Source organism: Dermacentor albipictus, chromosome 1 (genome assembly GCF_038994185.2).
Source record: "Dermacentor albipictus isolate Rhodes 1998 colony chromosome 1, USDA_Dalb.pri_finalv2, whole genome shotgun sequence".
In the NCBI taxonomy this organism is placed as follows: domain Eukaryota; kingdom Metazoa; phylum Arthropoda; class Arachnida; order Ixodida; family Ixodidae; genus Dermacentor; species Dermacentor albipictus.
This window is the reverse complement of record NC_091821.1, coordinates 358644576-358670058: the sequence shown is the minus strand read 5'-3', so window position 1 is coordinate 358670058 and position 25483 is coordinate 358644576. Positions and strand designations below refer to the sequence as shown.

At 44.6% G+C, this 25483-nt stretch overlaps 1 protein-coding gene across 2 annotated transcripts in view; it reads right to left on the bottom strand.

The window, feature by feature from the left end:
• Nucleotides 1-25483, bottom strand: part of LOC139054597 (zinc finger RNA-binding protein-like) — a 94432-nt gene that overhangs the window by 32894 nt on the left and 36055 nt on the right. For both annotated transcript variants that reach the window (XM_070531832.1, XM_070531833.1), the window contains exons 8-13: nt 20185-20339; nt 20043-20102; nt 17077-17251; nt 12356-12497; nt 4285-4370; nt 3099-3194 (exon numbers count right to left, since the gene is read on the bottom strand). In XM_070531832.1, coding sequence (XP_070387933.1) covers nt 3099-3194; nt 4285-4370; nt 12356-12497; nt 17077-17251; nt 20043-20102; nt 20185-20339 — 714 coding nt within the window. The remainder of the gene's footprint in view (nt 1-3098; nt 3195-4284; nt 4371-12355; nt 12498-17076; nt 17252-20042; nt 20103-20184; nt 20340-25483) is intronic.

The following is a 25483-nucleotide window of genomic DNA, read 5'->3' as shown; positions in this document are numbered from 1 at the left end:
TGAGGCAAAGGACAGAAGAGCTGTAGTTATCCTAGAAAATGCGTCTGTGCACATCGCACTGGATAACATTGTGGCTGTGAAGTTGACGTTTCGGGGAGTAGATGTGCCTCATTGACGGCCGTTTTGCAGTGAAGAACAGAAGGGTTGTAGATCTTAGATAATGCGCCAGCACACGTCGTACAAAGATAACCTTGCAGCTGTGAAATTGGCATTTCTGCCTCCTAATAAATCAGCAAATGTTCAGCCCTTGGACCAAGGTGTCATTCGGGCTATGAAACAGTTGTACAAAAAGAACCACTTGAGCAGAATTCTTGTAGCCCTTGAGTGTGACAGTTTGTTCAATTGACCTGCTATATTTGATCACTTGCTGGAATACTTGTGGTGGCAGGTTGAGTCGACGACAATGCAGAACTGTTTCAAGAGCGCTGGCTTGTGGGTGACACAGAGGATGCTAGCGCACTGTCGACCAGACTTCTGACACTGTCGACAAGTTTTCCGACACCGACTTCATTCACAGACAGGTTCAGTCGTCTCCGGACATGTCTGATGAAGCCATCTGTTGTTGCCGAAGTGTCGCCTAACGACAGTGATGACGACACGGAAAGCAACAGCACAGGCGATTCTGGCCAGACAATAGCAGATGCTGCATGTCACGTCACCTTCATGCGGGTGTTTGCCGCAAAAAGGGAGGTGACGAGAAAGCTGACTTGCAGCTTAAGTGAGTTTTAGGCTGCTGCTGTCACTGCTAGGCCATCACGGCATCAAATGAGAATAACAGACTTTTGTCAAGTTAAGTGAATAAATACTGCATGTCTTGTTTTTTGCGCTTTCATCACACTCTCTCGGAGTTCCTTTTTTGATAGGTCGCGCTTTTTCAGTCAAGTGAAGCAGTAGTACCGTTTAGCGTACTTTTTCTGAGCTCCGGCCAACTACGGTTCAACGAAGTTTCACTGTAAAAGTCTTGAAGGGACACAAGCCTTAACACCCAGAAAAGTGCTTGCATTCCAACGTATGTAAGGCTACAAACAGTATTCTAATATCTTTTAACCCTTTCGCTGTCACGGACTTACGCGTACGTCATTGCGCTTCCCCCCCTACATGTCACTGACGTACCGGTACGTTCTCTATCGCGCGTTCAAAATTTCGCGCCTGAGCGCAAAGCTGGCGCTCCTGAATTGGCCACGCTATCTGTTGACTCCTTCTACAAGTTCGTATATTCGCCCTGACCTGTCCAAGTCCATGTATTGAAGAGTACGGTGCGACTGCCACTCCCCACTTTCTCTTTGCTGAGTGGTGTGGTGGCTCCGCGTTCGCTGGATCATGCTGCGCGCGTGTGGTTATGGGTTCAAGGGTTGTTCTGCCTTCTCCGCTGGTTTGAAGGTTTTTATTTTTTTTTCTGTTGGTGTGTCTGCTACGGCGCGTCAAGTTCAGGCGCACGTGCCGTTGCCTCTCCGAAAAGAGTGACTCGATTGCTGCTTTCGCTCTCTCGCCGCACCCTCCCTTCCGACTTGCAGCAGTAAACATAAAGCCCTTCGAACTTTGTTTAGCCTTTTTCCATTTCCCTCTGTCTTGTTCACGCAACGTCCCATTTCTCTTGTGCGGGGGACTGAAAGCGCATCCTCCTCCCTGCGCGCGGTTACTTTCGGATGGCTGAGCGCGCGGGACCTTCGTCTGCTCATTGGAGCGGTGGCTCAATTCCGATTCAGAATACGAGCCGAGCTCGGATTTGAACTCGGACAGAGTCGCATGCGAGGAAGAGGGTTCTGCATCGTCAGATTCGGATGTTGAACGGATTTTATAGTCAGGCTGATGATGATGATGTTTACTAACAACAGCTGCAGAACACTGAAAAGTGCATATTGCATTGACTATGTTATTTGTATACCAATTATAATCAAAAATAAATTGCTATGTTCATTCCCTGTTATGCTCGTTCCCTAAAACCAACCCGACACTGGGGGTGCGTCACGGCCAGAAAGGTCCGACAGCGAAAGGGTTAAAAGCATACATCAGTTGCATGCTGATATTGGAGAAAGATTTAACATTTACTTCATCATATTCGATAATTACTTATATCTGTGGTCGTTATACAGTAGTATCTCATTAATTTGAACTCCAAGGGGACTGGAAATTCATTTGAATGAAACTTGAGTTTGAACTAGGGTGAGCCCCTTTAAATATTACTGTGTTCAATCAATTCTGCAGTACTGTGCACAAAACCAAAAGTTACTGGGCTTGCAATGAAAGTTACGTCCTCCATAAGCGTGCAACAACATGTGGCAGAAGAAGCCTAGGTTTTGCATATAGTCCATGTGTCATAAGATTGCTGTGGGTGTCAGGAAAAGACGTGCTAGAGTGAGCCGAGAGGGACGGTGAGCGGTCCTCCCACATGCCCAATGTTGGAGATGATGAGATCAATCGAGTGTGCAGTAACGTGATAAAGCACATGCTGCGAGCGGGGGTGGGGTTAGGTCGGTAATCAATAATCAAGCACGTGCTAAGGTCTTGTTCCTGCTCCTTTTGAGCCAGATGGAAAAAAAAAGTGCGCACATCTCTGTTTGCATTCGGTCTAGGTGCATCTTTCCTCGTCACTATTACAGCAGCTAGTGATGCAATAAAACTTCGCCTTTGGGTTGAGTTTGTACGAAAAGAGGTGCATGGGACTAAAAATTTTGTTCTAAATAACTGTTGTGCGTTTTTTTTTCGTTCAAATTTGCAGATTTCCAGTATTCAAATACATAGGACTTTGCCGTGGCCAACAGAGCATTCCAATTTATCTGTCAATTCACTTTGAATTATTGGGATTTCACTCTATTTGAATATCCAAATGACAAAGTGGTGTGCCTGTTGTATCACTAGTTGAATGTTGGTTCAGAAATCACTGAGTCATGGAAGCACATGGAACTGCATTTACAAGCTACGTTTGAGTCTACATTGAGAGAAATGTGACCACAATGCCCAAGGAAAGTTAATACAACACAGCATCAATTCACTGTGGTCTGAACATGCTATCAGAGCCATCCGTCGCAAATAAAAATTGACGCTCATTTGAGCTGCAAAAGCTCAATAATAACTTTAATTGAACAAGATTGACTTACCCAAGAGTTGAGAGTGCTCCATGTGGGCACACGGTTACAGAGGTCCCTCAGAATTCGGATGACCATGACACATGACTGGAGACCACTTGCCCTAGCCTGCAAAACGTGGCGAGCGCGCACACCAAACCCAGCCCCCGAAAGACAATCCCAGGTCAGCCTAAAACGAAGTCCACACGAAAACCACCACTTGTTCCAGACATCCAAGATAGAAATGCAAAGACAACGCCGGCTGTTCTAGTTATATAACTAGGTCCCCAGAGCCTGCCTCAAGGCTGCGTTTCTGCAGACCAAGTTTTCCTTTCACTTTTTTTTTTGCCAACCTAAGTAAAGCATCAGAGATGCGGCAATGCAGACAGGCCTGGCTGGCAATGCTGACATTGATAACAATGCTTATAAATACATAGCCGAAAAAAGTTACACTGCCATGCATTCTTTAGCTACCGTCAGGGCCACACAACCTAGCAGCACCATACTTGAGCTGAGCAAAACTTATGGCTGTAAACTCAAACACACACTGGCACCATACTCTGCTGCTTATCAAGAAGGTAACACAATGCTGTACTTGTCCCACAAAAAAATTGCGCCAACGTTTTCCGAAATATAATTTTTTTTTTGCACGCAGCTTTATCCTACACTTTGCCAAAGTGGAGTGAGGTGATGCATGCTGCAGTTCAATTACAGCCCTACGGAATGCTGGAATATGCATTAGAGTCCCATGCATGTGTGGCCAGCACAGTTATAGTAGAATCATGAAAACAAGTGAACAGGGTGCCAGTGCGTTTCCTTATAACAGTGTGCAAGCCGAATGCATTTGCCAGCCATTCCCCATTAGTTCTTCTTTTTGAGGTTGTCACAGGTGTCTCTTTGCCAATGCAAGCTCAACTATTAACACTGCTCTACATGGCTAGCACTTCAAGTGCATGCCTACCCTGAGGCAGACAACTTTAGTGCACAAGCAACAAGATGTGTCAGGTGTCCAACTTTCCAGCCCCATGTTTATTTTTTTCAGTTACTGCCTTCTTAATTTTCTTAGGCCTGACATTTTGAGGCAACATGTATGCAACGCTAGTACAGAGGTGAGGGCAAACGACAAAAGAAAAAAAAAAGTGGGGGAGGCGCATACCCCATGCGGGGGTGCACACACACTCTCTGCATATAAGACATAAGGCTGAAAAGGTTTCCCAACCTGGAACCACTTGGCATGGCGCAAGGCGGCTAGAGCATCCAGGCATTTCTGCCTGTCCAGAACATCCGGCGGGTCTTTTACACTGGCTAGAAACCAGACGGCAAAAAGGAGGGAGAGAGAGAGGCCCACGGGGGGCACAGCCAGTTAGTCGCCTCACGGCCGGGTGTTTGACCCCTGGGCACCGTCACCCTCACAGGCAAAGGGGGAACAGCGGGGGTCAAAAATCCTTCCAGGCTACACAAAAACACCTCGTGGTACAAGAAAAACTGCAGAGAAAGAGACCAATTCTTTCATGACTGGATATTTTTTTTGCTTTTTTTTTTCACGCGTTCTCCTCCGAACCCACCCTCGGGTGCCTGCCACTTTTCCGTCCATCATTTCGCCAGCTGGTTGCTATTTTCATCACTCCTATAACCCATTTTGCATCGTACTCGGTGAGAGCAGCAACTGAACCACTTAACCGGTTTGTCGCAAGACGAGTGCTCACCAGAACAACCAGTTGAGGCACAGTCACACTGAAAAGTTGCACAGGTCACACTGATCTCCGATGATGACACATCAAATCAAGAGCAAAATGGAGGTTAACATACTGGATCTGCTCCACTTGTTGAGATCTTCCCGTCAATTAGACATTAGGACTGTTCAAGGAAACTCGGCAGGGTGCTCTTTTTGGCCAGTTGGTACCTACCTTCATGCCACAGCTTCAATTCATGGAGAATAAGCTCTTCAACACTGCCTTTTACCACAAGAGTTTGACCACGAAGCAAACTTGGAACGCCAAACTGCACCAATCTTCGAACTGTGCCACTACGCCATTTTCTCGATAAGCCATTTCTTTTGAGAATAACCATGGCAACAACAATAAGCATCACAGTGGCAGTATTATCGGCCAATTCATTTTCGGAGGACATAACTATTTATTCAAACACGGGGCACAGTTTACCTGTGACCTTAAACACGAATTTTGCCTCTAGGTGTGACCTCACAGCAGTGTGAATTTCACCTTATACAGTGCTGTCCACTTATAGCAATACCACATATAACAATATATTAGTTAAATGATGAGTCAACTTATGAGTGCGAATTTATACATTAGGGCTATGTTAAAAAAAGGAAAAAACATCCATGAAGATACGCTATTCACCACAGTTGTGAATCTGAAAGTCTCGCAAAAGCAAGTGCACACACATTTCCAACTATTTCAGCGCGCCCCCAACGCTTGATACACTTTTTAGATGTACAGTTGAATCTCGTTAGTTTGAACACGCTTAATCTGAACTTTCGGTTTATTTGAACTGATGCTGTGGCCCTGTCAAAGTTTTGTGCATTCCATTGGGTGAAAAAGCTCGGCTATTCGAATGTGCAAGCATTTGTGACGACTAATTCGAACATACTACGCTCCGACAATGCTCTCATAAGGGTGCCAAATCGCACAGTCACACCTCTGTCCAGCATTTGCCTGACCCCGCCATCAAGGAAGAGCGCAGGAGAGACCCCTCAACGGTGCACGCAAAGTAAAAAAAAAAGAAGCCGTGGCAGAAATCTGTGGGCAGGCGTGTGGGCGCGCATCACCGACTGCTTCTGTTAATAACGGGTGTCCCATACAGTCAACAACAGATTTTCTAGACTCCCAATTTTTCGGACGCCTTCGCGGCACCGCCATGTACCACCCACTGAGTCAATGTATAAGAACGACGAACATTTTGAATGCAAAAAACCTTCGTTATCTGATTTTCCTGTCTTTTTGCCATGACCGCAGGTCTGACAAAAGCATTATCAAAGCCACCACCACCGCCACTTTTATTACCTCACTGCCACGAACCAGCGTTCTCGCATGCAAACCTGCTGGCGGCCGTAGCCACATCGCTGCAAGGCTAGGCCTAGCTCCTTCGCCATTCGCTACGAAGCTTTTTGCTTTTCGGTGTCATGTCGTTCATTGAAAACAATTCACCGCTGTTAGCAATGGCACCAACTTCACCTTTGTAATCCTTGCTAATGGCTTCAGAAAGCGGAAAGCATGGCATGTTGCATGTAGGTTTCCGTAAGTCAGCATCACCCCAGTACAGTAGTGTTACGCAGTGAAGCGTACGAAAAGTTGGAAGGGTCAATTGTTACGGGAGATGGCATGTTTAATGGACACGTGCATCCGCAGTCTCCTATCATAGTATGAGCGCTGATACGCCTAGCACGTGTTCTGGCAGCCCTTTAGAGCTATTTCGGACGTGCTTGTGGGGATTTCAGCACTTGGGGGCGGTAAAAGGCATGCATTCATTTCTTCGGGCTGCCAGATTTTTTGAACATTTTTGCGGCCCCTAGAGAGTCCGAAATATCAGGCATCGTGTGTTAGCTCAGTGCACGTGTGCCACTGCAGGTAAGTCCTCTATTTTCAATTACCTTCCTTTAAGGGGGGACACGGCTCTTTGCGGCGAAAAAATCGCGAAAAAATCGATTTCTTGAAAACGAAATTTTCGATATCTACAGCTAATATTCCTTTAATTCACCAAGTTTCGAATCTCGGGGAAGAGTATTTCGTCCGCAATATCAATTTATAACATCACTGTGGGCTGAATTCCGCGCAAAAATAGCCCTTTTTATCGCGGCGCGTAGCTCTTTTTCTACGCGCGCGATCGCAGCCATCTTGGTCTCGTTGGAAAGAGGAGCCTTCCTTCTTTAATTTCCCGCCAAAAGTGACTCCGTCGGTACGCCAGTGACGTTGAAATCCGGGGAGAAAAAAAGCCCGAACGCGCGATCCGATTCGTTGACTAGCGCACGTGACCAAAAACGCGTGCTGTGGTTGGCTGCGCGAGGTTCCCATCGTCTGCTCCACTCCGCAGGCGACGCGACTGCGCGTCTCGTAGGTTGGTTGGCGCATGCCCAACGATGTCCGATCCACCGGGAAAGTTCGCCACGAGGCACAAGTTCGGCAAAAAGAATAAGCGATCAGCTTATAACTTTCCAAAGCGCTCCATTCCTTCTGAAAGCATCGAGACTAGCTCGCCGCCAACCGGAAATGATGCCGAAACCGCGGACGATGCCGAAGTAGGCCTAGCCAGCTCACAAATGAGTGAAATCGTTACGGACAGCGGCTGCGTTCGGCGTGACACTGCAATGTTGCAGCGTGCGGATTTGTTGCAGAGGGAGATGAATGCTCAAAAAAACTTCGAGTTCTTGCGTCAACGCCAGCAACAAAGCGGGTGTTGGATTTGCTCACTCGCGCCGACGGCGTTGCAGCCGCGCCAGTCGACGCCGAGGCAGGCTTCGCTTTTCTCAGTAGGACTCCGTGAACGGACTGATGTCAAGTGCAAGGTGTGCGGCGGCAGCGTCGCAGGAGGCAAAAGCAAACGGTAATCTTTCCTCGCCATAAAGATCGTTATCACGTGCGCGTGTTGCGGCGATATCGCGTCGGGGTGGAGCTCGACCCGCGTGAACGACAGCCTTGCCGCGCGCGCGATGCAAGCCACCGGGAATCGGCGAACGGCGCTAAACGATGTTTTTGCCGCATTTGGATGGCCGTGGTTAGAGCCACTACATTTCTGGTGGCTTTTAGCCACTTTCACTGCAAAATAATGCAAAATTATTTCTGTACTTTTGATTAAAAGTGAATGCATTCCTTTTTTCTCGTTTTCTCGAAACACCAACTTTTCACTTGTACACAATGTAGGGTCAGATTTTGGAATTTATGCTTTAAAATTTTTCAATTCTGCTTTAGATCAGACAGTAGGGTAGCCACAATTCGAACAGTAAAGATTGAATTGCTATAAAATTACTAATATTTGATATATCAAAATAGTATTCCTACCATTATGTTCCTTATGTTTTCTAGTACCCAGGCATGTGCCAATACGACTATCGTAGCGCATTTTTTTCCCCTATTGTGTCTGCAAATTATGAACAATGAATTTCATTTATCTTCAGAACTAAATGGCCTATTGGAAAAATAATTATATTTGAAATCAGTACAAAAGTCTTAACAAGAATGGAAAGTTTCATGAATATTGATGGAAAACATCATGAACATTATTTGAATTAGTGTCCCCCCTAAAGAAGCAAAAGTTTCATTCTTGCCTGGTTGGACCCCTGTATCATCCTTGATCAATTTAATATTCAAGCATTTGCCGTAATCACCATGAACATGTCCTGAAATGTTTTTTCTCGTTTTCTCAAAACGACATTTTTGATGGTAGTGTAGTTTTGGAGTGACGATATCTCTGGTTCTACTCATCTTATTGCAATAATTCTTTTTTCTTCAGAAAGGTGGACAAATTGGGAGTGCAGTAGGCCTAAAATATTCACAAATATCATTACAGAAATTTTGAAAAAGTAATAATTTCTCCAGGGTTTCACTAATGCCTTCTGCTTACAAAAGTTTGACATGCTGTAACTTCGGCATAAATCAGTTTATAACATTCATTCTTGTAGCACTGCAACCTCTGATCATTCAACATCATTTTGATGTGCCAGTCTCCTTCATTAACAGCCAGCATTGTAGAGAGAACTTGCCTCCAAATTAGTCCATACAAAAAAGTATGAATTGCTTATATTTTGAAAAGTACTTGTTGCATGGGAAAACCAATTGAATATTTGAAATCAGCATGTCAAAATACATAAGTGATGGAAGTTTTATCAAATTGTGGCCACAAATAAAAAATGAAAATTTAAGTGGGGTGTCCCCCCTTAATTCTAACTTCTTTTAATTTGAACTCAAGTTGGAATTATAGAGATTCGACTGTACAAATAGCCAAATGTTTTTTTCATGGTCTACTTCATAGAATGCCCTTTAGTGCAAGTGGCAAGTTTGGTTTCGGAGATACAAAGGTATGTTTGGCAGGTTTATATTGCAGCAGTCCAGATTTACAACGATCGATTATAATGATTCGATTTTTCGTTCTTGATATCGTAATAAGTGGACTGCACTGTAGTGTGGTTTTACGGCAATGCATGCTGCTATGCTATGGAGCCACACTATAAGGCAACATTCGCACTGCTGCGAAGTCCCACCGAAAAGCAAAATTCGTACATAAACCTCACTTCGCATGTTGAAGCTCCCCCCCCTCCCCCCCCCCATTTCATGGTCTCCATTTCGCGTTTTGGCTGCGTTAGTAAATCAGTAGCTTGGAAAATCCCCGCCGAGTCTGAACAATCCGTTAGCTACTCTTTTGCCTAATAATAGCAGTGCATGCTCGAGTCTTTTCTCGAGTTCCCCAAATGCATCCTCGCCTAATATTTGAATAAATAGGGTAGCTTCATGAGCTTCCTCGTGAATAGCACAGGATGCATTGGTGTCTATGAGGGACAACTATGTCCAGGCTGAGTTCCAAGCATGCTGTCTTGCCACTTTGCAGGAAGGAATACTGTTGCTTGCAGAAGTGCACCATGATAGTAACTCAAAATACCATGAAAGTAAATGTACAGTAGACTTCCGTTAATTTGACTGCTGTTTATTCGATTCCAAAGTCCCAGGCGGCACCCATGCACGTTTACGGGCCCAAAGTTGCATTATTTCAATCCCACAATTTCATTACGCCAGATAATTCAAACTTAACCAGTCGGCACGCACACACCTGACCCCTATGGTGACTCCAGAGCAACACCTTCAGTGGTATGGGGACGGTGATTGCGTTGAACACACACCACTTCCCGTTGAAAACGCCTATGCTCCGCCTCTTCTAGGAATATTTTCTAGCAGTAATCGTAGCTAGAATCATGCTTTGCTACGGTGTTTACCTGATCCTAACATGCAGCTTTATTATTTATTTCAGAAAAAAATTGCACCGGAAATTGTCTATGTGGTGCAAGCGAACACAATACAAAAACTGCTTTTTGTGGCATTCATATGCATTACTGCATAAAGCTGACGTTAGGAACTGTCACCGTTGAGACATTTTTCTTTTGCTAAAAATTGAGCGTGTGTCAGATTTATAACTTTGTTTAGGAGGTTTAATGTCATTCCTAAATTTATTCCACTTTAGACACATAAAAACTGGGTAAGGATTTGATTTGGGAGTGTTAGAATAGGAAAAATCCTGCCAAATAATTCAGTGGTGTGTTCTGATGTTTTCCTGCATCTTGTTTAATTCGAGCCACCGGATAATTTGAATAGAATTAATGGAAGTCAACTGTATCCCCGAAAATGAATGACCGAGAATGCCATCCCTCGTAGCAAAACTCATGAAATCAAGTCAGAAACACGCAGCTGGGGCTGCATTCTTCACGGATTCTTTTCTTGCAGTTAAATTTATTATCTACTGCATTGTGTGGCCAATGCAGGTTATGATAGCAATGTCGAGGTCAATGATGAAGGCTGAAAATTTTATTGTCTGGCCCAACTGCTCTGTAGCTCCTAACTGCCTGCTGATCCTCAGTATGTTGTGTGACCGCAGTAACTTTCCAATGCGAATATGCCTTCACAATCAGTATTCTCCACAGACCCGTATAGGCACATATGGAGCTTTTATATACCCTTGTGGCGATAACAGTGGCAACACAGGAGACGAAAGAGAGGGAAGAAATGGGGGAGAGGAGGGGAGAGTCACTAGGCCACATAGTATATAAGGAAAAAGTCAGTGATGCTTTAGGTGGCGTAGCATGATGTCCAATGGCTTGAAGGAAAGCCAACAATACCGATGGAACACCCTTCACCACAGCAACATACAAGAGGCAAGCATGATTCCCATCTGAAAGTCCAAGTCATGCAATGAAGAAAGCAGTTTTGTTGTAGCATACAGTGCACATAAATTAGCTAATACATTTCACACTTGAGCCACAAGAACTGTGCTAAGCGATGTGCATTTACATCTAGTGCTGCCAGTAGGAGCACAAAGCCGCACAATACACTGCTGGGTTTGGGGCTGAGGAATAGTGGCTGAGCCTTGCTTCGAAAGCAGTTTTGAACAACACAAGGCAGGGAAGTGATAGAAACATGCAGTTGAAGTGTGCGTTGCAGTAATTAGAGAAGTGAATTTATTTGTTATTTTAATGCACAGTTCTAGCTAAAGCATTATTTTGTACTTACATTGACTAGACACTTTTTTTTTTCATGTAAAAATATTTACTGAAAGAAAAGCTTTACTGCCATTTAGAGTGACTCTGTAATGCAACATGGCGTATGGCTTGCTTTATCAGCAATACAAACAACAAACAATACTTAACTCTGCTTTATTATGGTGAAAGCTTTGCCTAGGTGATACACGTGCTCAGCGAGTCAAAACTAAAGTTGCTGTTAAATTCAAATACAAATGGCGGCAAAGAATTTCTATACTGTGTATACAAGACAGCAACTGATCTGACTATCCTGACAAAATGTGCTCACGAAGCACCATGATACAAGTATGCTGAATTTGCCCATGTGAGGCACCTTCAGTGGGTTCCTAGTAAAGATTTTGTGCTAAGATGCACGAAATTATGGCCATCCTAATTTATGCACAATACTTGCTAATGCGTGCCTACACAAATAACCTTGTCCTACAACAAAGCAGCATTTGCGCAATAACTGGCATCTAAGCAGCCAGGAGATTTGTCTGGCTGTGACAAGTGTGGACAAGTTTTGACAGCATTCCTTAATAACAACAGCTGCATTAACTGTACCCTTTGAGAGTAATTTTTTCTCACTTCTCTCGCTCCCACCCACCATGGAGCGGGGATTCACCTGCACCTATGCGTCATATTCCCGGACACCCCGAGAACTGCAATTCTTGCTGGGCAGAATCACCAGTGTTAGCAGTCACTGCAAAAGTTCTTGCGAAAAAAATGAAACCCTCGAAGGGGTAAATGTCAATTTCCCATATCTCCTGCTAAAAGCACCACTAATAGCTCTTCTATTCCATTCCAACTATTCAGCTATTCCGTCTACACTGACTGCACCAAAGGCAACACTAAATGTTCTAAATGATCACTGCAAAAGCACGACAACATATGTACACTATGGCCCATTCCAAGCCACTTTGGCTGTCACCAGAAAATGCATCTTTGCTTGGCACACTTCTAGCGACTCTTTTCCTGAAGAGGGCACAAGGTGCTATGTGTAGCAACCATGCAAGCGTGCCCAAGTTGGCAGAGAGAGGCAAACCCCTACCGTTACTGGCTTCTCCATCCCGCACAACAGGCGATGTGAGGGTTACCCAAACCGTAACCTTGGGATCAGAATTGTTTGTCACCGACACAGCTGCGTCCTGAGGGCTGGCCCGCACCTCATACTTGTCATCAGGGGAAACGGTCTGCAAGCACCAAAACACGACCTATTCAAGGTACTTGATCCTAAGCAACATGCTATTAAAGGACTCAAGAGCACGAGAGGGGCTTAAAATACAACACAAAGGAGGATAACGAGCATAAGCACTTTTCCCAGTTTGTTTCATGCCCAAATGCCTTTTCTTGAGGACGTGTATTTGTTAAAAGGGCCCCTCACCAGGCCCCATAGCAAAATTTTGTTATACGATGGAAGTTGTTACGTGTCCTCTAGGGAGTGTTCTATCACAAAAGCTTTTCGAATAGCCTAATTAATGGCACAGACAGAAATATTTCAGTTCTGCAAACACATGATTTCAGGAGGTGAGCTCCATTGCTAAGCAAGACACTATTTGCCCTGTCTCGCCTCCGCTAGCAAAATTTCTTGCGTTCTCCCATATCGCACCTCGAGGACCATGTGAAGCATATGTCATGGGCCCCACTTTTTTCCTCCTCGCTTTTTTGCGGCGCAGCGCACTTCCGTTGATGGCGTCGCCCACATGCTATTGCAATTGCCTCTTCTCGCACAGAGCACATTTTACACAGATAACAGATGTTGCCTTTAAATAATTCTCGAAGTCATGTGTCACCACGAGTGATGTCACAGCACAAACAAGAGTACATAGGTGCACTAGCATTTATACCTCACCTTCCGGCTTGGAGTGCGGCGGCTGCGAGAAGTGAAAACGGTGTTCGTTTTGAAATTTCAGATCCTTCTGCGGTGTATACGTATGTAATACTTTGCAGACACGATCATTCATTATCCCGCATCGTATGCTCTGCGCTTGTCAGCTCAAAATCGCCAGACCTGGCGAGGGGCCCTTCAAGGGGGGACATGGCTTTGAAAATCAACTTGCTTATTTCTTCATGAATTATGATGAAAACTGCCACAAATGTTTAAAATGCCTCCATGATGCTTCCATAAAAGTTTCAGAGTGATACGTTGAGAACATTCTATTGAACTTAATTGAGCAGAATTTTTGTTAAACTTCTTGGAGGGCCTGGGGAGCTTAAACGCAATGGAAGGCTCGTTGAGTATTGGCTACATAGCTAAATGCCTGCTGAAGACCGTGTCAGCCTTGCATATCGTAACCTTACAAAGAGTAAAGAAAGTGAGAATGTCATGCCCTGCACTGCACCCTAAGGAACGTGGAAAAAAAGGATTCAAAATATGCTAAACAGTAACAAAGAAATCAGCTCCAGAAACTGAGCGGAAAGGCAAAAAAACAGTTTCAAGAAAACAGCTCTCAAAGTTTCACGTTCTCTTCAGTTCTCTAAAAGCCACCAAAATTGTAGTTTCTGGGGTGTTTTGAGATGTGGGGCTTTATGTACATGTGGCCTCTGGTCTGACTTTCCTACTTTTAAACGAAATACAGTTTAAGAGGGTACGGTTTAACGAGGTTTTACTGTACTAAGGGCATGTGCATTTACTACTCAGTTCAAAATCTGGGTGAACCCATTGCTCTGAATTCATGCTATACCTCTGTCACACGAAAACGCTTTTACGTAAGTAGTCTTTTACCAAGATGAAACTTTTTATAGAAGAGGTGTTGCGCAGTGTCAACAGCACCGACAATCTTTTTTTAGTGTTTCCTTCTGGACACGCTTTACGGAAAGCATGGTGCTAGCGTTCGGAACAAAATCAGTCAAAATAAACCGATGTACAGTCAACGACTGAATTTTCGGACGCCCAAATTTTCGGACATGCCTGATATTTCGGACGTCTTCGCGGCACCGTCACGAACCCCATAGAATCAATGTATAAGGACATCTGAAGTTTCGGACGCTCGAACCCCCCGCCGTCCAATTTTCCGGACTTTTTGACGGACGGAAGGACTTTTGGCTCCTCGCACAGCGCCCTTGTGAAGGAAATCGACTTGCAGCCGAAGCATATCACCGCTCTGAACCACAACTAGCCGAATCTAGCCGTCACACACTGATTTGGTCTGGCCACGCTGGCTATGTTCATCGCCGCACTTCCGCCTTCGGCGGAGTTTCCGGAGCGGCGCCATTTTGTTTGTTTGTTTGCACAGGCCACGTTTTGGCTAGCGTGGTGTGTGGTTGTGCTGTTGTGTCAAATATGCTCTGCGACGCTAGGCCTAGGTGCTTCGACGCTCGTCAGCGAACTCCACTGTTCGCAACTTGAGGATTTCGCTCGTCTTCGATGGCGGCCACTCCGTCTTCGTCGTCCTCGCCGATGGCATCGAAGCGCGGAAAGCAGTAGTACCGTCGGACGACGTGATCAACGACCTCCGCTCTGCTGGGGTTTCCATACCCACGGAAATAACTTTTTAACAGTTTGTTGACGCTGACAATGAGCTCAACTTCTCCGCAGAACTCACTGACGAGGGAATAGTCCGTCAGGTTGTGGGGGATTCAGAAGACTCCGATGTTGAAAATGAGGAGCCAGTGCCTGCGCCGCCTACAAGCGCCGAGTTGACGCGAGCACTGTTGACTCTTATCGGTGTACAGTGCTGATATGACCCTTGCTCAGATCGAGGCGAATATGATCGCATGCAACCAGAACGCCGTCAAAACAACAATCAACAAGTTCTTCAAGCCACTGCAGCAATAACACCGGCTGCTCGACGATGCACATGTACATAATAAACCGGCTGCATACATAGTTTTGCATACAGCAAGTCGTCTGCATACAGAGTTTTTGAACGCCTCTTTTTATAGCCACTTCACTGATGCTGTGCCAGGGTTTCGGAAGCCTGTTACTTCACCCTTTACCTCTAGATCTGAGAAAAAAAGAAAAAGGGTGCGTTTTTTTGCATGCATTCATTTTTTCGGACTGCCTGAATTTTCGGACGTTTTTACGTTCCCTAGAGGGTCCGAAAAATTGGTCGTTGACTGTATTTCAAAATATAAAGTGAAGTACATGGTTTTCAAATGAATTTAATAACGCCAGATTAAGATTTGTTGTAGCAGTTTAGAGAGCGTTCGATCTGCTCAAGAGGGTGCAGGAGAAAATGAGCATTACTGGATTTACTACACCTTCTGAGAGAAAATTTTTTATGATGAACCTAGGCGACAGAAAAGTACGCATTTGCTTAGTTTTTTAATACATGATAATTGCTGCACCCACTGGTTTCAAGGCTACTCTTTTTCAGCCGTGAAAGAGATTGACAAGCAGGTCAACCTTAAGCTTGGTGCCCATGTGGAGGTTCACCAAAAGCCCATTAATTAGTCGGCGCCTGTAACCGACCTTGAACGACCTAATGATGCCTTGGTCGAGCGGCTGCAGCTTCCCTGTGGTGTTCGCAGGCTGAAACGAGCTCAATGTTTTCGAGCTCGCAGGTGGTGTGATGGGCTAAGCAGTTATCGACCAGAAGGCAAGCATGACGCCCTGACTTGTCCAGTTCGACGTCCCACACTTGCAGGCATTCTGTAAACAGCTGACGCGTCATCCACACCTTCTTAGTGAAGGCGTAGCAGACAGGGAGCTGGTTACAGTTTTCGAAGCAGCGCGGTGCCCTCGCTTGACCGAGCACAAAGGGCTGGAGCTTTCGAGAGCCATCCATGTTAGCTGTGAGCACAAAACGCTTACGCGAACTTTGCTCATCGAAGCGCTCGTGATGGCCACCTCCGGGAGCGACAGCGATGTACGAAAGGCGCGAGCTGTGGCTGGCTGAGCAAAACTCGGGAAAATGCAATGACAAATAAATAAATAAATACATACGTAAAATAAAAATGAAGGTGGGGGGGCAAGAGGAGGAGGCCGTCGGCCCCTTCATTCCTGCACTCTTACTTTTACCGAGCCAATCACTATGGTTATGCGGGGGGGGGGAAGAATTAGACAGAGGGAGAGAGAGAGAGAGAGAGAGAGAGAGAGAGAGAGAGAAAAAAAGCTGCTCCACAAGTTGGAGAACGTGCGCAGTGGGAGTACAGTCCAAGCCTCCCTCCCTATCGCTCTCACACTTTTGGAGCGTTTCAGGTTTTCGCAGAGGTGCAGTGCCGCGGAGCTCACGGGTGCAGAGAGTGCTGAGCTCGCGTGGCATTCTATATATCCAATGGCAGGTAAAAATACTGTTCGACATAAACATATGAATTTGAATACTTTCACACGGAATTTTCAAGAGGATAATTTACGAGTTTGATACAAACAATAATTCGATATATGTGGGTTCCATATATCCGTATTCGACTGTATATGCAATGTGATGTGAGCTGGCGCAGTAGACAACTTGGCGCAAGATGTCTCAAACGGCAAACAATTTTCTTTTACACCAATAAATTGGCCTCGCGAAATGTAGATGGTGCTGCTATGCCTCCGCAAGTCGCCATCGCAGGACATCTACGGCAGCTTTGCTACCATGCGTACATTTACCTTGGACCCTGCTCAAGAGCTTTTGAGGAGTTCTTCCACACAAAAGCTGTGTAGATATGCTATGCTAACATAATACAAAATTTGTGAAGTCACCAACCACTGCTATCGATTCTGTGCCATTGGCTCAAAACAAAGATTTCAGTTCGCTTTTTATTTATTTCAGCTAACAATTTACCTTTCCTTTTTAGCAAGGAAATGCAAATGGAGTTCACAGGTCAACGAAAAGGGCCACTTACAGCAAGATGCTTGGGTAGCAAAGCAGCCACTCGTGCGAGCAGAGTGCGGCCAGGCTTCTCAGAACACATGACCACCAGGCCCACAGTCAGGTCTCCTGCCAGCAAAAGGCCCTTGGCCAACACGCCGACACGCATGACACCCTTCAGCAGGCGCTGCGGTTGCTCTTCCTTCTTCCTGCAAAGCCGCATTCCACATACGTGTGAGCACATTGTAGATTACATATTGCAACTACCTTGTACAAACAAACCCATTTATAACGAGCTCAACAGTTCTGTGAAAAGTGGTCATTATATCAGTAGTTCAATATATATGGTCATGCCCAAAATGCTACAACATTAAGAGCATTTTAGATAGAAAACCAGATTTTCAGTGTCATTTTTGTTCCCAGTTGGCTGGAAGCCATTCTGGGAAGGTCTAAGACATCATGGTCTCGGCATTCAGACTGCGCGTCAGCCACACAAGAGCTGTAAAATTTCATTGTCTATGCTGCTTCGAGAGAGAGAAAAAAAAAAAAATGTGGTGTTTAAAAGGTTAAAAGTCATCGCAAACCATTTTTAGCAATTGGCAATGCTTAAACAAAGCGCCGCAAAACGAATGTTCTGATAACAGCCTAGTAACCGCCGATCCTTTGCCACAACGCGTGGTGGCAGTGCGTGCAGCTGTGTTCTTGTAGCATTGGGCCATGTCAACAGGAATGCAAGAGCAGTCGTTCGCATGGTGGCAGGACATACACGGCTGTTCCAAATTGTTGAAACAGCTGTAAAGCATGTCGTGTCACACAAACGATTGCGCAAAAATGAGTGACTCCGTTGTGGCACCCGATACTGCACCAGTGCATGCGCCTGTGCATGCCCTGCGGTTTAATTCTGTACACCTATCTGGAGGCATGCCTTGAAAGTTCATGATCTTTTTCGAGGTTTCCAAAATTCGTGCGCGACAGTTGCTCGCTTGCTCATCGTGAAGGTCGCACAGTTTCGTCGCGCTCCCATGCTTTAGTACTTCGCACATATGCTCTTTTCGCCATGATCAGGTTCAAAGCATTCTTTACATCTGGATGCGGTTTTGATGGGCAGGGTCGGAAAATCAAATGCACTGAAATGTGGTAGCTTAACTGATATATTGTTATATCTGGCAACGTTGCAAGTGGATTTGACTGTATAATTGAGGAGTACTAAATCTGAGCAATTTACTTGAATTGATAGGCCGTTACAGCTAGCATCATAGGTTTGTGGACTGCAGGATTTGAGAAAACACCAAATATTTCTGTAGCCTAGTATGGATTTCCAGCCTTGAGACTCAAGTAACGATGGACTTGATAAACATACCAAACTTGTAGTTTTATTCTGAAGCACTACAGACTTGTGTGATAGCATGACCGTTTCTCCGTTTTCAAGTCAATTCACATAATTATGAAGTATAGCAAATCCTTGTTAATTCAGATTTCACAGGACCAAAAATATGTGAATTAACTGAATGCGTAATTATTGAGGGTATCAATAAAGCAATAAACAAATACTTACTATGGTAACACCTTTACTTACTAAATGAACCATCAAATCCCATTTCTATCTCACACAAAGGCAGTGCAAAAGCTGCAATCATTTTACAACTGATTGGCAGTTGCAACGGCAAAGGTCCTGTGACTTCCTTCTCAGCGCAGCTGCCGTGTTCATTTCTGCACATCACGATTATTTTTTCACCACTAAGCTGGTTGCCAACAAATCGTCTGTCGGCGCCATGTAGCCTACTCTTCATCCTGGACAGCCTCTGCCAAGTTTGTGACATTGCGTGTCCAGCCGTAGCACCGAGTATAAACAAAACTACTGCTTGCTGCAACCAATTCGGAAGAAACCGCTGTTGCTATCAATGCGATCTTGGACGGCAATCAATCAGTTAAGATGGCATGCAGTGTCGCAAGCATTGGTAAATGCAAGAATAAAGGCTATAATGACAGCAATAAGCACAAAGCGTTCCGGCATTTCTATCGCTCCTGTAAGATTTCTGCTGGTAGCTATGGCGACGGGTGCTTAGCTGATTTGTTTTGGTTGGATGCCAGCACCATTTTCTTTCCAGCACCTTTTGAGTAGCACAGTTGTGGCGCTCCAAGTTGTCGAAATTAGCGATCTGTGGCCAAATTCAAATACCAGTGCTTAATTCCATTAAATAATGCACATGCATGCAGGAACTGAAGGCCAAGTTCGAGTTACACAAATTAAGGAGGTTTTAATGAAATAAATCTTCATTTACTGTAGTCAGACAGGCCACATTTCTTGCATAAGAATGGTCAAGTCTAAAGACACAGGTTTATTGGCTGCAAGCATAGAAGAAAGGAAAAGGTATTTTGGGGGGGCATTGCACATTGGAAAAAAAAAAAAAGTGAAGACGTGAAACACAGCACAACTGACAACCAGTCAACGTTGTGCCTTGAGCAATGTGGTCGTGTGTAGAAAAACTCTTCACATCAAAGCGGGAAGGAGCCACATAGAGCATGCAAGGGCCTTAATTTACCACAGCTGTTGGTTGTGTGTTTTTTTCAATGCCTACAATTACAGAAACAACAAAAAGTTGGCATGCAAACGTGTACTCCATGACTAAGATGCAAATGACCGCATATTGTTTTAATGGCATGTCGCAAGCCGCTTGGAAATATAACGCTTTCTCAGATTTCGCTGTCTACAAACTTTGGATGCTGAACATAATTACCTAGAAGAACGGAATGGGAAAAAAAGTTGAAACTGCTATTATGTAAAATTTTCACTTCAGCGATTTCAAAGCTACTGCATTCAAATCAGTGACCTCTTGCGAAATAGACGAAAAGCACACATGACAAGCACAGAAACATGCTATGCTCTAAATATGCCACACACTAAGATCGCACACATGGCCATCCATGCACAAAACCGCACTCAAGCCAAGCTATACAAAGCAATTCAGGAGGGCATGGTCGTGGCCCATGCTTACTGACCCTTCTTCGGTCTTCTTGGCATCGTCAGCTGGCTTTTCGGCCTCAGGCTTCGGCTCAACTCTGCAGATGATATAATTGACAAAATTAGCAATAACTGACAAGAGAGATGTAGCACCACAGAAGAGAGAGAGGGATCACTTACACCTCGGCAAGGGAGTCTGAAACCAACTTCAGAGCCTTCTCTGTGTTTGTGACCATGCGTTGAACCTGTCCGAGGTCCTCCTCCTTGGGGTAAATCATGGAGTGCTTAGCCATCACATGGCGATCATCCACGGAGTCTGGGCGGCGGGGCATTGGCTGAAACCACAACACAAACGAGCTTGTTGAAGTGTGCCTTCAAAAATACAAGCTGTACTTTAAACGAGAAAGGTTCGTAGGAAGACAGTGATTGAAAGTAATCAACAAGTGATTTCACAGCCAACATTCCGACAAGGGGACCAGTGTTCTGTTAAGTCCTTTCGTGGAAAAAAAAAACTATGGCATCCCTTCAACCACTGCTGATCAGCTGCACTCTTGTTAGGGGAGTAATTTTTGTGAAATATCTGCAACAATTAGCCGCAATTGGTGCTCACCATTCAAAATGCTTGCGCACGTAAATACCATACGTAACCCTTCCTGGTCCAATGATTCCTGCAGGAATCATGTTTTGAAGAAATTTTCCGACTTAGAGAAAAGCAAGACTATATGAAGAAATGTCAGGAATGGCAATTAAGAGATTTGACTACTTTTGCCCAGATAAATATAGCTCCCCTTAAATTTTACAAATGGCGATGCATCGCATAAGGCCGACATTAGGTCTCTGCTCCATTTTTTGTAGCCTGTTGCCAGATGCATATGCAAGCCTTGGGAGACAAATGGTTTTCACATATGTGGCCACATTTCACACTCTTATGATTGTGAATGAAGAAATCTGAAGAACCACACGTCACACAGAACACACAGTTTTCGACAGTTAGAAAAAACCTTTCGATTCATGCCAAAAACTTCAATTGGAATTTTTTTTTCCTGACTTTAGTCATTCAGATGCATGCAATACAAAAATTTTCGCTTGAATGAAAACATTCCGGCCGAGAAGACTAACTAGCTTTCATTTTGTTATAAATTTACCTAAGGCAAAGCATCTGAGTGGCTCACCCACCAAGAATGTTTCTGAATGTAGATTCACTTTCCAATGAATAATGAAAAGCAGAAGGTTGAATCCACCATTGGAATTAGTAACAACAAAGAGACTGACAAAAGTGAGGAGATACATATCTAGCATGCGCAATGCTAGTTCGGCATGTCAATAATACTTGCTCAGTAAAATCTAGTGCCGACATCTCGTAAAGGGGCACCCCGTAAGAACGTTTTAAGGATGCCACAATATCGAGGAGCATGCTAGCGGCAAATTTAACCTCGCTCCATTTTACATCAACCTCTTATGATAAATGGGGAACACATGAGGCTGCCAATGAAGTGTACTGATCTTTGCAGTGCCACCTGCACACCTGCTCATCAATCAAGGGGCATGTGTAGATTCACAACTGATTCCACAAACTAAAATGTCCAGTGCAATGTGCTGTGGCATAATTGACACTCCACCATGCATGCAACAAATACCTGATGGAAGCCATCTGACTGGGGAAAAGTTTATGCTAAATCCTGGCAAAAAAATCCATTCTGCACAATAAGTGCCAACATTGCTTCAGTACCATATTAACAGCCATTGGTAAGATAGTGCTACAGCAGTCTAAATTTGCTTCTGCAGGGCTAAAACACACACATTCACAATTGAAAACTGTAGAAGCAGAGCAAAAGATGCAATTCACACTGCAAAGTTTTTTTAACCAATAGCTGCAGTGCTGTTGATGCTTCACCATGAAAACTGCAATGGCATAAGTCTAAGCAGTCTTTATGAAGGCAGGGCAATGATATCTAGCATGAAGCATTTGGTGCATGACGCAACAAACTGCTACATTTTTTCGTCTTGACATTGCATACAAATCTAACTTTTGCAAACACATGCCTCGAATGCATGCAATAAAGCAAACCTGAATTTGCACTTGGCTTTTGTTACGCTATCATGAGAAGCCAAGGGGATTCAGAGCTATGCTTTAATTCACATTGCACCAGCTTTTTTTTGCTGCCGGCAGATACGAGATGAAAACAATGCCCGACACAACGCAATGACCCATACTTTAGTAAATCTTTAGGCACATAAAGGTTTAGTAGTTGAGGGAACAAGTTGTGCTATTGCTCAGATGTATGCAGGTTGCCATATTAAGCATTGACATGCATATTGTCCCAGTTCCAAAGCCACCAAGAGGGTGAGGTGAAACTGCACTAACTGGAGACCAAGAACTGTATGTTGATGCTAGCTAATACCTTAACCATCTTGCACACACACCTGCCAACATTCGCATAGCTAGATAGAGCAAACCGACTTTACCAGCTGCATACAAAGACAATCGCACGCAGAGCAAACTGTGGCCACAAATAAAATGTGTGCCCGCTTTCTACGAGTCCAAAGTACAAAACACAGTAATGATATTAAAGCTCAAAGTAGAAACCTAATGTGCGACCAATTTTACAGCAAGAAAAATAGGCAAGGTTCCATAGGTGTTGCCCGAGGGCATGTAGTTTCTTTTGGAGAACAGCTCCACCGCAGAATAGCTCTGTTGAGCCATAAAGCAAAAAAAATGCTGTGAAGGCGTTTTCGGTTTTGCGTTCGGTTATACTACACAGGCAATCTCCAGCCCAATTTTTGTGAAGAAAAGGGGGGGGGGGGGAGGGCTCGAATTAGAATAAGGTAAGTACAAATATTTGAATGGAAAGTCGAAGTTTCAAAAGATTTATACTATCTAAATATTCAAAGTACCAAAAATGGATGTTCGTCTGTTATTAGGTCGGCTGCGCTGCAGCACAACTGTGTTATGCGAAGCATAGCAGATGTAAGAGGGAGGGCACTGCCACAGGGCCCCTGCCTGTGCTTGTGGCTATCTGACACTAACAGCTGGAGTACCCACACTGTGCTGCCTCTCCATGCATCTGGACAAAAGCTGCCAAGAACCTGTTTGATGCTAACCAGGCTCAGTGCTTAAAACATGGTGTCCAAGCTACAAATTTCACCAAGCAGAATGCTTGACAATGTTTTAGAGCCTTGTTCTATAGTAGTTGAGTACCACCAGGATGCTTCAATGGTAAACTGGATGAAAAACCATGGCTTTAAAAAGAAGGAATACTTCAACCGCAAGAAACCCAGATATGCCCTCAACAACAAGAGCTTCTGAAGCACATTCCAAGACTGCACTGTCAAAAGACTGATAAGTTCATCCACCAGCAATTTACACTGCCACAAGCACAAGTTGAAAGATATGTGCATGATGAAATGTTGGGCCAAAAAGAAGATTCATGCGAATGGTGCAAGCATAGCACCCACTGTCGGCTCGGCTTGCAATGAGCTTGCTGACACCAGACACTAAAGTGTCCAGTGAGCGGTTCTTTTCGGTGTCTGGAGAAATTGTGACATGCAGGATGTCACTGCTCCCCCGATCATGTCAAACAGCTATCTTTCCTTTAAGACATTAAATAACTAGTTATGATACTGTCCAACGGAAGTGTTTTACTATAGAAAACCACTAAGCATAAATATCCTGTTAGTCATTTGCTGTGCAATAAACCTGCTTTTTATGCGAAGCATAATACTAGAGCTCAACCCAGCTCCTCAGGTGCGGCGGTGTCGCCTTCAATACCACGTGACACCGTGACGTCACGACAGAGGAGAAACGGGGCTCCAACTCGCGCCGTCGCTCGCGGCGTCGCCTTCAAGGCTGACCACGTGACATCGTGACGTCACGACAGAGGAGAAACGGGGCTCCAACTCGCGCCATCGCTCGCGGCGGTATATAAGCAGCTGTGCTTGCCTCTGCTAGACACTCACGAGGTGAGGTGCCTCCTGGAGACAGAGCTGCTCATTGGAATGAGAAGCGAAGGTTGCGGCGTGCAATAGAGACTGTTTCTAGGTGGCTTTGCTACAGCGCGGCGACTACGCGCCCTGCATCGGACGTGGTGAGCGTCGAGCAACGCAGCGTTTGGCGCGACAACGAAATGTGCGCCTGAGCAAGTGCCGCACGGCTGAGCCGACGCCGACGACACCGGCTTTTCTGCGACACGAGCTCCTTAACGCTGTCGCGTTAAAATAAAGGCTAGTATGCTTCGCATCCTGGGCTTAACCTTAGCTAAGCCACAGCCAGTTTTTTTTTTTCTACTTCTGGTAGGTGAAGAAACCGAACTTTGCAAAACCAATAATATTTCTATATCTGAGAAATTCAATTCGCACTGTTTTCATTATTCAAATTGGCTTCAAAATTTAAATTTAATTTCACACACCCCTAATAAATACCATACAAGGTACTGTCAGCTACAGTTATTGCTTGAACATCTTTCTAGGGCAGGCTGAAAATGGGCATTTTCAAGAGGAGGCTATGTATTCACCATCCCCTAAGCTCCGCTGAGACATGCTGCCACTAAAGGAGTTCCTATTGAGATGACCATAGGGGTCAGGCATGTGCATGACAAGTGGGGGATCAAATTAACCAGAGCCGATTTAGTGGAATTTACTGTATTTCATGAAACTTTGTGCAGACATCTTTGAACATACAACTGACAAGCATTTCCTGGACAACAGTGTCTGTGAGTACAATAGAATCTAGTTAAACAGAACCTCAAGAGACAGAAGAAATGTGTTTAGATTAACAAAGTTTCGTTTTACTAAGAAAGATGTGCAGAGATGCACCACTACATGTCATACACTTCCTTAAACAGCTAGATATGCTAATCATAACGAAGTGAATGTAGCAGCTAGTTTGTCCTGTATATCTAGTCATGGCGAGCCACTGTGCTCATGATAGGGAGGCCCATGCAAATCGTACTTTAGTCACAATTAACGGTCACTAAATGGACTAGACTTCGCCGATTTCGGATTTGAGGAGGAAATGGTGATGTATCATAACAAAAACATACTATAGTCAGATACAGCTTAAGTCTGCAGTGAAGCCCCACCCACACCCTCATGACCGCCAGCCACTGTTCCTCCAGGAGGCTGCAAATAGTTTGTACATCAAACTTTGTTACCTATATAAGGCGATGACCACAAAAATAATAATATTAGGCATAATTTTATATATTTTCATTCACATATTATAGTGGAATGGTGAAAGCCTAATTCTTTATTGGAGTGGAATAAAACGCTTGCATCGCTGCAACTATTTATTGTGAAGTTTCACTTCAGTTGGCAGTGAAGTTTCATGAGCAAAACAGGCTCAGCAATGAAATGAACTGGGCCACGGACTTTTAATAGAGTAAAATACTCAGATTCCATACAATATGTCTGTTGCACACCTTAGCGAAAGACTTGAAGAACAGCAGATGCTCCAGAGGTATCACGTATGACGCCATTTTGA